The following is a 12,210-nucleotide window of genomic DNA, read 5'->3' as shown; positions in this document are numbered from 1 at the left end:
TGCTTATTACTGTGTATTTCTGAGAAATAGGTTCCTTCTAATATGTGGATGTTTCCCCTGATTTGTAGTAATTTAAGCTTTTCTTCGCAATCTTTTTTCTCCTCACGTTTAATCTGCAAACTAAGTACTCTACCCTCAAGATTGGGAGTTAACAATACTGTATTTGGGTCCCATTGTTAAATGTTAGTATGACATAGCGTAAGTTTTATATTCATAATTTCATTTCCGACTTTTTTTTAAGTGGAAAAGAGATGTTGAGTTATATCTGGGAACTTTAATTTAATTTGGAGGTACTCATTCTTATATAAAATTTTGCTTTTAAAAGTTTCATGTATAGACATATTTATCCTCCTATACAAATTCATCCTTTCTCTTTTCTGTTGTACTGAACCACAGTTAGTATGACCTAGTTTTCTCCTTATTCTGCCCTTTCTACTCTGATTCCTTTACTGTCTCTTTATATATTTTTTCTTTTTCTTCCTAGTTTCTTTTTATTTCCTTCTATCCCTTTGAATATTTGCATAGGAGTCTTCTGATTATGTCCGTATATGTGACTGGCAGATGAAATGAATGGTTTCTTGGCATTGAAGCCTGAGTCACAGGAGACAAGACAGTTCTTTATAACTTTCTCTGCTCTCTACTGGAGCAACCAGAATTTATGGAGTTGTGAAGTGAGAAATTGCCTGCTAGATGCATTACTTCCCCACTCCTGAGGGATAAGGAGTCATCCATGCAGGAGCCCTCTGGACATTAGGTGAATCCAGAGGAGGAGCATAGTGGGTAGTAGAGAGACAAGATTCTAATGAAACTAAACTGAAAGGATTCTTTGTACAGGGCAAGTGGGGTTGAAGAAATAGGAATACAGTTTAATTGACCCTGTTGAAAATTTCTTTTAATGTGTTATAATCACTTTTTCATGACAATTCTCTGTGCCTGTGTTTAGATGACTACATCGCTATTGGAGCTGATGAGGAAGAATTAGGATCTCAAATCGAGGAAGATATCCTTTGCGTGTATATTCATAATTGTTTTAAGAAATCCGCTAGATTATTTTTTCTTCCTGTAAAGAATTCAAAGTTTTATGCTTCAGTTTCTTTCTTGATTGTTTTGATGGGAAAGGGGAGGGCCATCCATGTCATTTTATTCTTGTTTTCCTTCTTGTTTTCAAAAGTAAAACACATAGTACTGATTGTATTTTTATTTTTCTGCCTTGCAAATTGAGAACGTAGCATCTCAATTGAAGTTGTGCAGAAGGGAATGGAAAACACACATGCTGGTAAATGGGAAGTAGGGTTTCACCTTTGGGGGTACTCAGCAAAGCGTATACAATCCCCTGAACTCATTATCCTGGACAGGAGTGTGTTCATGCTGGGGACCTTGGGAAGGGCTCTGGGAGAGGGAGGGGTCTTGCACGTGGGTCCGGAGAACAGGGAACATCTAGGTGACAGTATGACTGCAGTACTGTCCTGGTTGAGGAAATGCCCTTGTTAGAAAGGGAGCTGCTCTGGAGCTGGGCCCCTGCTGTTGCCTGTTCTCTTGAGAAAGCCACCTGCTAAACTAGCTTCTTGCTGAGCCAAGGAGGAAATGATCCCTCAGGGCTACTGTGAAAGGTTTTCTCTCAGAAGGCCCTCCACAGAGCTGTGTAGCCTTTTTTTGTTGTTTGATTTGATTTTTAAAATAAATTTATTTGTTTTTATTTTTGGCTGTGTTGGGTCTTTGTTGCGGTGCACAGACTTCTCATTGCGGTGGCTTCTCTTGGTGCGGAGCACGGGCTCTAGACGCACGGGCTTCAGTAGTTGTGGCACATGGGCTTAGTTGGCTCCTCAACACGTGGGATCTTGCCGGGCCAGGGATCGAACCTGTGTCCCCTGACTTGGCAGGCAGATTCTTAACCACTGTGCCGCCAGGGAAGCCTTTATTTATTTATTTTTGACTACGCTGGGTCTTCATTGCTGTGCGTAGGCTTTCTCTAGTTGCGGCGAGCGGGGGCTACTCTTCGTTGCGGTGCGCGGGCTTCTCATTGTGATGGCTTCTCTTGTTGCGGAGCATAGGCTCTAGGCACGTGGGCTTCATTAGTTGTGGCACGTGGGCTCAGTAGTTGTGGCTCGCGGGCTCCAGAGCGCAGGCTCAGTAGTTATGGTGCACGGGCTTAGTTGCTCCGCGGCATGTGGGATCTTCCCGGGCCAGGGATCGAACCCGTGTCCCCTGACTTGGCAGGCAGATTCTTAACCACTGCACCACCGGGGAAGTCCCTGTATAGTCTTTTTGAGACTTTTAGGATCCTTGGTAGAATGCAGATTTGGGCAAGGGAAAGCATGTGTAAGTTCAAGCTCTTATTCTCAAGTTTTCTCACTCAGATTGCATATCTGAGTTACATTTTGAAACCCTTTTACTTTGTTTCTTGCTTGGCATTTAACATTGAGAAAGTATTGCTCATTCATAGCATAAAAGTATGATCACCATTTTTTGCCAGTTACAGATCAAGAAATCAGGCAGAAACAGTGCCTTGTTGTTAACTTAATCTAAAGTGGAAACACTGCTTAGAAATTTCAGGAATTCTTATTGTGGCAGAATAGGAAAAAGTTATCTTACCTTTATAACTTAACCTTTTTTTCCTTAACGGCCTAGTACCTATCTATCAAGAAATAAGGAATACGGACATGAAATACAAAAATAGAGTACGAAGTAGGATATCAAATCTTAAGGATGCTAAGAATCCAAATTTAAGGAAAAATGTGCTGTGTGGGAATATTCCTCCTGACTTATTTGCTAGAATGACGGCAGAGGTGAGTATATTTGTATGTTTCTATGACGGTATTCCATGATATCAAGTGTAAAGTCTATTTAAATCATAAAGTACTGTATAAATACTGCATATTAATAAATTGTTATTAGCTATTCTAATATACTTATATATACAGTATACCAGACAAATACTTAAGGTGATTGAATCTGTTGGCATCAGTACTTTGTCCCTTTCACAACTGTGCCGTGATCTTTGGGTGATTGCATTAATAAATTATTGTCTAAAAACAAAAGTGTTTTTTACTTATTATAGATCCACGTAGAATCAAAGAGTCGAATCTCTAATTGCAAACAGACTTTGTAACCACTAAGCTCTTTTCATGGTTAAATACTATAAAGTTGGTTATATCTTATTGTCTATTCCTTATTTATTTAGAACATGGTGGAGAAAATGGAATTCATTGTCTGCTACTTATAGATGTAGCTGTTCACAGATAATAGCCACAGTGTGTCTGCAGTCTCACTATCTGACTAAGCATCCAAGACAGTGAATTTGTCTTTCTATATAGCTAATAAAAATTGTTATATTTTTTAAATTCATTTTTTAAAACCTCATTAAAATAATTTAAAACTTTCACAAAGTAGAGAACAAAGTATAATGAAATCCTATGTATCCATCACCCAAGGTTCAAGTATTTTAAATAACTAGTCACCTTCTTCATCAATCCCTTTTTTTGTTTTCTTTCTCTTCACCTGAATTATTATTATCACTATTATTTTTTTAGAAATGACATCCAGGATTCATTTATTTATTTTTAATAAATTTATTTATTTTTGGCTATGTTGGGTCTTCGTTTCTGCACCGGCTTTCTCTAGTTGGAGAGAGCAGGGGCTACTCCTCATTGCGGTGCGCGGGCTTCTCATTGCTGTGGCTTCTCTTGCTGCAGAGCACGGGCTCTAGGCACGCGGGCTTCAGTAGTTGCGGCACACAGGCTCAGTAGTTGTGGCTTATGGGCTCTAGAGTACAGGCGCAGTAGTTGTGGTGCATGGGCTTAGTTGCTCCATGGCATGTGGGATCTTCCTGGACCAGGGCTCGAACCCGTGTCCCCTGCATTGGCAGGTGGATTCTCAACCACTGCGCCATCAGGGAAGCCCTCCCCTGAATTATTTTCAAGCTAATTCCAGACATTATATCCTTTTACCTTTCTATCCTTGAGAGATATCTTTAAAAATATGATACTTTTCTTATGTAACTACATTGTCATCATGACATTTAACAAATCTAATGATAATTCCTTAGTATATCTAATATCAAGTTCATATTATGTTCGGTTGTACGTTTATTTTGTATCAGGATCCGGAGTCTAGATGTTACCTTAAGTTTGGTCTCTTAAGATTTTGTGTGTACGTATTTAAATCCAAAGCACTTTCTTCTCCTGCTCCTGCCCCCTTTTTTTTCATAACATTGACCTGTTGAAGAGACCAGTTTACCTCTTGTATATCTCACAGTATGAATTGCCTGTTTCTTCCTCATGGTGTTATTTAACTTTTCTGTCCCCTTCATTTTCTATGAGCTGGAAGCTAGTTCTGTAGGCTTGGTTACATGCAAGTTTAACTTTTCCTGCGTAAGTACTCCATCGGTGGTCCTTCGTATTTCACATGGGATCACATCAGGAGACACATGTCTTGTTGATCTACTCTTCGGGTGCGGAAGTTGATCGGGGGTTTGTGTGCTGACAGTCTGATCCCTCCGTTGTAAAGTTCTCCATCAGCCTTTCATCTGTGTGTTCATCCACCGAATTGGTGATTTCATTAGGAGTTGCAAAACAGAGATTTCTAAAATTGTGTCATTCCTTGCACATTTATTAGCTAGATTTCTTTGATAAGCACTTTCCCTGAGTCGAAGGCTCTTGGTTACACTGTTGGTTAGGACAGGAAAGGCAGGGTGAATGTGTAATTCTTTTCTTTTGGTTAACAGTTATCAGAAGGAGGAGTTGGCGCCCCACTAACTGCCAGTGGGGGCCTTTGTTGCCATTCTTGCAAGCGTTTGTGCTCTCCTTTTCTAAGTGTCCTCACAGACTTGTGACTTCTTATTTATCCAGTGGGGATTGGTCTTTTCAGTAATTCATATTGTTGGCTGCAGAAATCATCCTCTCTGGCCAGTGGGATCTCCTGCATGTAGCTCCTCTGTCCGTGTGACTCACTCACAGTAGTCAGGTAGTTTCCGTGCTTTCTGGCACAAGATGACTCTGACTTGTCTTGTGCTTTTCTTGACTCAGCAACTGGAACCAGACATTCCTCCAGAGGCCTCTGGTTCCTTTTTCGGTAGTGGGGGGTGGGGGTGCAATAGTAGAGACCATAGTCTGGATACTAGAGGTGCTCATTGCTACAGGCTTACATTGTTTATAAGCCTTTGAACAGTAATTAAATCCAGTTTTCACATGCAAACTTACAAGTATTTGAAAAAATTTTAAGAGTAAGCAAATTCTTATGAGTTCTTTGAGGAAAAATATTAATTTTTCACTTTTAAAACTAAAAGTTGATTTTGATCTTGTTAGTATTAAACTAAGGGAGTGTAAAGAGCATTCCACATATGTATAGAAGATGCCTGTAACTGAGTGGTATTGCCACCTTCTGAACAGGAGATGGCCAGCGATGAGCTCAAAGAGATGCGGAAAAACTTGACCAAAGAAGCCATCAGAGAGCATCAGATGGCCAAGACAGGTGGGACCCAGACGGACTTGTTCACATGTGGCAAATGCAAGAAGAAGAACTGCACTTACACACAGGTTTGTGCTTGTTTATAGATTCTTATTTTCATACTAAGAATGCTTGCAACTCCTATTTCAAAACAAGTAGTAAAGATAATTACCAGTATTTTGATATTTTTTGAGAGGAGATATCTCTTAAGTATAACAATGCATTCTTAATACTAACAGAGTCCAGTTAATTGAAAATAATTTGAAATAGTTACACTTCCATAGAAATTGTTACTGTGAAAGCTGTACAAACTGAAATTGATTAAATATTATAGAATTTAATAAAATGGCCATGTTTTTTCTCTAAGAGCTAATAAGCAGTGGATTATTGGTTAGTATATAAACAGGCTACAATTCTTTTTATTTGGCAGGATCATGTAATTTAGGGAAAGTTCTTTGCTCTCCCTCACTCGGAGCCTGGGTACTTTTAGCTTAACTGGTTTCCAGATATTTATTCCTTTTTTGCAACATGTTGATGGCTTTTATCTTCATTTATCACATCATATATGATGTGACTGACTTTCCTTTTTCTTGAACCGCTGAAAAGAGCTGTGTTATAGTTGTTTTGATTGTATGTGCATATGTGAAAATTTTTTTTCTCACTGTCATAAATTTCATTTGCTAAATAGGCTGTTTGTGCTACGTCTGTAATCCGCTAAATTCAAAATTTTCCCTTTAAAGAACAACTAATCGTTTCCGGTTACTAGAGAGACCTAGGGGATTGAATTTTTTGATTGACAGAAAATTAAGCACTTTATAAAAATAATGTTTAGTTTATTTGTTATTCTGTAAGTATACCTACTTAAAGAAAATTCTGAAACTACAGAAAAGTATGAACAAGAAATTTAAAATCACTCATTAATCTGCCATCCAGAGAGGGCAATGATCTGTATTTTGGTGCTTGTACTATTTTGTGGATTTTTAAAAAACCTAGTTGCAGCTAAATACTGTACACTGTTTTATATACTTTTCCTCACTTTGTGTAAACATTTTCCTTTGTTTGTTTTTTTAAACCTTTATAAACATATTAATAGCTGTATAATATTCCACCAGATGGGTGGACTTATCTCATTATTTCCCTGTTGGATGCTCAGGTTGTTTCCAGTGTTTGTGTTATTATAAAATTGTACTCTTCAAACATCCTTGTACACAGATCTCCCCTCCCAACTTTATTGAAAAATAATTGACAAATATAATTGTATATATTTAAAGTGTACAATATGATGCTTTGATATACACATATGCCATGGAATGCTTACCAAGATCAAGATAATTAACTAATTAACACATTCATCACCTCACATTTTCTTTCTTTCTTTCTTTCTTTTTTTTTTTTTTTTTTTTTTGGTGAGAATGCTTAAGATCTACGCTAACAATAGTCCCCATGCTGTATGTTAGATCCTCAGAACTTATTCTTCTTATAACTGAAAGTTTATACCCTTTGATCTATATCTTCCCATGTCCTTCCATCTATTCTGTTTCTGTGAACTCAGCTTTTTCTTTTTTTTAAGATGCCACATATAAGTGATGTCATACAGTATTTGTCTCTCTGTTTGGCATATTTCATTTAGCATAATGCCTTCCAGGTTCATCCATGTTGTTTCAAATGGCAGGATTTCCTTCTTTTTTATGGCTGAATAATATTCTGTCATGAATATATGCCATATTTTCTTTATCCATTTATCTGTTGAAGGACATTTAGGTTGTTTCCATGTCTTGGCTATTGTGAATAATTCTGCAGAGAACATGTGTGCAGATAATCTCTTTGATATACTGATTTCATTTCCTTCAGCTGTGTACCAAGATGTAGAATTGCTGGATCGTATGATAGCTCTGTTTTTAATTTTTTGAGGAACCTCCACACCATTTTCCACAGCGTCCACACCAACTTACATTCTCACCAGCAGTGCACAAGGGTTCCCTTTTCTCCACACCGTTGACAACACTTGCTTTTTCTTGTCTTTTTGGTAATAGCCGTTCTAACAGGTGTGAGGTGATATTTTCTTGTGGTTTTAATTTGTATTTCCCCAGTGATCAGTGATGTTGAGCTGCACACAGACCTTTATTTGTGTTTCTAATTACCATCTTACGATAGACCAGCTGTCAGGTTCCCAGGTCACAGAAGATGGGTATTGAAGGCTCTTGTTGCTGCCCCACTTAGAAAGGTTGTGGCACTTTATATGTGTCAGAATGACATATGTGTAATTGTTACATCCTTGCTAATTTGTAAGAGAAAATTGATACGTCTTTTAATTAACATTTCTGTGCTTCTTAGTTATGATGAAAATTTTTCATATTTATTAGACATTTATCAGTAGTATAATGTGTGACTTTAGATGAACAGATAAAAAATGAAAAGACAAGGACTTAGAAAAATGAAGTTTGGAAATGTGTGTTTGTTTGACATTAATTCGCTTATCTGAGCTTGTTTCGAGCTCTTTATACATTTTACTGTGGTACTGTTCTTAATTAGGTTGGACTTTTTGTAGTATTGTAAAAAGTAGTATTTTTCACCCGACTTTGCTGCAGGTCCAAACGCGGAGTGCTGATGAACCGATGACAACGTTTGTTGTCTGCAACGAGTGTGGAAACCGGTGGAAGGTACACGCCTCCTGGGGTTCCCGTCTCACCTGTTTACATGGGGTGGTTCTCCATGGGCTGGTCTCTTCTGGTCTGCTTCGGGGGCTGCCTGGATGCCCCAGTGTATGCACGTGCTCACGCTGCCCAGTGCTGGGGAAGGCCGTGGCTGGCGTCTGTCGTGGAACGTACTGTTTGCCGTCCTACTAGAAATAAAGAGGTTGACTTAATTTGCCAACCGTCTTGTCGTCTTGTTGCAGAAATGACAGGATTGAATCTTAAATGTGCATTACGGTGTCACAGTCCTGTATATACTATATCCATTCAGTGGCTTCCACTCTTGTTCTTCCGGAAAACCTGCACAAGCTTATGGCTTGTCTTTATAGATTTTGGTTCTGGAAAAACTACTCTACCTTGTTGAAATCCAGCCCGATGGTTTTAGTGTTTATCTTAGGAGATCCAGATGAGCACCGCCGTGGTTTCGTAGGCTTTCCACTAAGCCTTCCTTTGTACGGCCTGTGTTCTCTTGAATTAGCCCCGCACAGGCAAGTTATGTTATTGGAATGATTCATTGTTGAGTGGTTTTTGTGAGCCACAGAAATATAAGTTAAAATTGGGAGAAGAATTACACATCATACCTGAGACAGAGGTGGGGATACTAGGAGTGTGGGACTGGGGGGGCTCACACGGTAGGAAGACATTCCCTGGAGCCAAACAGGCTTTGAACTGCTTTGCCACTTAGCGTTACCGAACTGTGATGTTCTCATGACCCACGTTACAGGGTGTGGTGAGTGGTAGAAATAATATATTTAAAGTGCCTGGTCATTGTTGGTGCTCCAAAAATGCTGGCTATTTTTATTAGCTTTTGTGAAATTTGTACAAGATTCTTTTCTTTTTTAAGTTATACTTACATTAGACTTTTTAGTCTAATGCTTATTTTGAATTATTCATATAGGTTAAAGCATTTTCTGAAAATCAGAAGTGAATTAAAAGGCAGACAATGGGAGAATATCCTTCATGAGTATAGTGTGAGACTTTGGCTCTCGGCACTCTTTCTGGGCTTGAGGACAGTACACATTTTATTACAAAGATTCGTTCTGGGCCGGGAGATTAATGGTATTGAGAGTGTCTTCATGGCTTGAAACAGTGTCTCCCTTCCTGAGTTGGCAGGTTTTTTAATTGGTCTAAGAGAGGGATGTTCATTTTTTTTCAGTCCTGTTGGGCAAATCTGGCTTTTCCAGAGGGCTCTTGGATTTGTTTACATGATGCCTCGTGATGATGAAGATGATGATGATGATGATGATGATGACTGGGTATATTGCAGTTTGTATTGAATACAGGCAGTTGGCTGCTTAAGTGCTGGCATAGTTCTGTTGGATTTAAGAAAATTCAATTTAATGTAGAAAGCTGATGCCTACGGTGGCTTACTCTGGAAGTTCAAATTTGGAATTATTTTTTTTAACCTGAAATTAAGGAGAGAGGTACTTAAGAAAATATTTTATACTGTTTCTTTATTTATGTATTCCTAGTAATTCTAAGTTGGAAGAACCAAACACTTAATATAGGTGACTATTCATGTCTGGAAAACACAGCATCTTTTTTAGAAATGCCTCTTTCTTTAGCAGTTTAAGGTGTATGCTGTGTTAAATGTGGGAAGGGCTACACCCCATTGTCTGTATTTAAAGGTCTCACAAAATATTTCTTCTTTTTTGACAGTTCTGTTGAGTTGGAAGAATTGGCAAAACACCTGGACCATTAAGAAAACGGATTTTGTAATTAGCTTTAAGACTAGGCCAACCAACTAGTTTTCCTGCAAATCAGATTTTTAAAGTAACATATATCCCTTGGGTTAGTCTCTGTTTTTGACATAGGATCCCTTCCTTAAATGCCTTCTGTAGTTTCAGAGCAGTAAGGAGACCACATGATAATGTATGGTATCTGTTTCAAAACTTTTTTTTTCCCATTTTTATAAGTAAGTTGATATTAAACTTTTGGCAGTTTATTTTTACCTTTTTTTTCCTTCTTAAAGGAAAATGTACCTTAACTTTTTTACAATCTGAAACATACACAGTAAAAATGTTATTCTTCTCAGTTAATACACAAATGGAAATTACATTTTTTCCTATATTGGCATGTACCTTCAAATATTAAAAGAGGAGAAGAGGTAATGTAATTATAAGTTTATCAAACATGGTGTGTATTCAGATAATACTTGACCAGCTTATCTAAATTGTACATAATATTTCAACTAGCATATGAAATTGATTTTAATTATTATGTTCACAAGTCTGGAATAATTAGTTATTATTTTGCATTTGTAACTAACTGTGATCCTCATTTCTTGTAATTTCTTGTACATGTTTATTACTTATTTGTAATAGATTTTACTTTTGGAAACATGACTTGACTTTGTTGAAATCAGTTTGGTTTGTTGTTTATTTACCTGTTTGACTTTGTAGTGTATTTTACTTTTGCAGAACACTGTTGTAGTTTAGTAGGCTTTTCCTAAATCCCAGCTCAGGCAAAGAATGAAAACTTTTGACTGTTTTCTCGTTTTGTAGGAAGACATACTGGGAAGAAAATGTTAGCATTTTAGGATAGTGTTGTTCTTATAAACAGTTCATGACTTAGCTTTGATCTGGAAATCTGTGCTGACCAAGGACTTTAAGGTTTATATAAATCATTAACGCTGTGGCCTTTCCGTATGGAGACTAATGGAGCACAGTTCTGTCCTGACTCTCTTTCTGTCACACAAAAATGAGGTTGTGGAACAGACTAATATGTGGGCTGTAACGCAGCTCATTTGCAGGAAGGACCTTACAGTTAAGTGTGTGCCATCTGTTTTGTTAGGAATAAGAAAAAATGGTTTTCACACTTGGTCTAGCACATCTTAAGGCCACTGTTACAAAGTCCACGTTTCGTTGTGCTCCGTCTGCGCTCTCAAACCTCTAGAGAGAGGTCTGAGTACCTGCTTTGCACTCCCCTTCGCTCCCTCTTCTCCACTGCTCACTGCAGGTCAGTTTGATGTAATAGAGAAAACAACATCTAAAAGTCCATGTTCAGACCCCACATAGAGGAATTGGCCCACTGGTACCATCCCACGTCCACTTTGTCAGGTCACAGAGTAACCTTTTATCATTTGAAAAATAACGTGCATTTTTGAAAGAATGAATTTAATAAGAATAAAATTAAAATAGTCTCACTTTTAAATTAAGTGATCCATTTTTAAATTTGTTAATTCAATAAAGTTTCTTGTTATTAATCATGTATCACCTTTTGTCATTTTTATTTAGATATTGATGCTTGCTTTACTTTTTGTTTAAAAAGTTCTACTTTCCCAACTATTAAGGTGATTTTGAAGTCCAGTTTTTTTTTTTTTTTTTTTTTTTTTTTTTGCGGTACGCGGGCCTCTCACCATTGTGGCCTCTCCTGTTGCGGAGCAACAGGCTCCCGACGCGCAGGCTCAGCGGCCATGGCTCACGGGCCCAGCCGCTCCGCAGCATGTGGGATCCTCCCGGACCGGGGCATGAACCCGTGTCCCCTGCATCGGTAGGCGGGCTCTCAACCACTGCGCCACCAGGGAAGCCCCAGAGTCCATACGTTTTTATGGGAAACTTGTTCACTGCTGTATTTAGCCCCTGGAAGAATGGGTGTCACATAGGAGGCGCGTGTGAAGTAGTTTTTCTTGGTTCTGTTTGTGTTACATTTCTTGACCGTGTGGGAGCTGGGACCTGAAGACTGTTCCACGATTGAGGACCTGCGGGAGGAGGGTAGGTAAATCGTGTTGGTGATGTTTTAGGCTCCAGAGGAAGAAGTAACAAGCTCGAGTCTCGGGAGGTTTCTTTTGGTGCTGACGTTCTGCAAAGTGATGCGACAGTTTTATTATTAGTTGAAAACTGTTCGGATCGGACCTGTGTACTCTGGTACTTGTTCATCCAGGTGGGGGATAGAAAAGGAAAGCACAGGTGACTGCTTCCAATGACTTGTTCTGCTTCCTCTCCCCAGTGCTATAAAAAGACAGCTAATTATGATAATTGTTTCTTTAATGGCCCTGACTGCAGAGAGGAACAACATTTCATGTGTGATGTGCCCTACAGTCCGGTTAAATTAGCCCAAGTGTTTTCATAAT

At 38.5% G+C, this 12,210-nt stretch overlaps 1 protein-coding gene across 1 annotated transcript in view; it reads left to right on the top strand.

The window, feature by feature from the left end:
- Positions 1 to 11,350, top strand: part of TCEA1 (transcription elongation factor A1) — a 32,854-nt gene extending 21,504 nt beyond the window's left edge. The window contains exons 6-10 of the mRNA XM_060116232.1: positions 944 to 1,000; positions 2,632 to 2,786; positions 5,388 to 5,534; positions 8,034 to 8,105; positions 9,798 to 11,350. Of these exons, the coding sequence (XP_059972215.1) occupies positions 944 to 1,000; positions 2,632 to 2,786; positions 5,388 to 5,534; positions 8,034 to 8,105; positions 9,798 to 9,806 (440 nt within the window). The 3' untranslated portion in view covers positions 9,807 to 11,350. The remainder of the gene's footprint in view (positions 1 to 943; positions 1,001 to 2,631; positions 2,787 to 5,387; positions 5,535 to 8,033; positions 8,106 to 9,797) is intronic.
- The last annotated feature ends 860 nt before the right edge of the window (positions 11,351 to 12,210 follow it).

The sequence above is a fragment of the Mesoplodon densirostris genome, chromosome 13, assembly GCF_025265405.1.
Source record: "Mesoplodon densirostris isolate mMesDen1 chromosome 13, mMesDen1 primary haplotype, whole genome shotgun sequence".
In the NCBI taxonomy this organism is placed as follows: Eukaryota; Metazoa; Chordata; class Mammalia; order Artiodactyla; family Ziphiidae; genus Mesoplodon; species Mesoplodon densirostris.
This window is presented reverse-complemented; position numbering and strand designations above follow the sequence as displayed.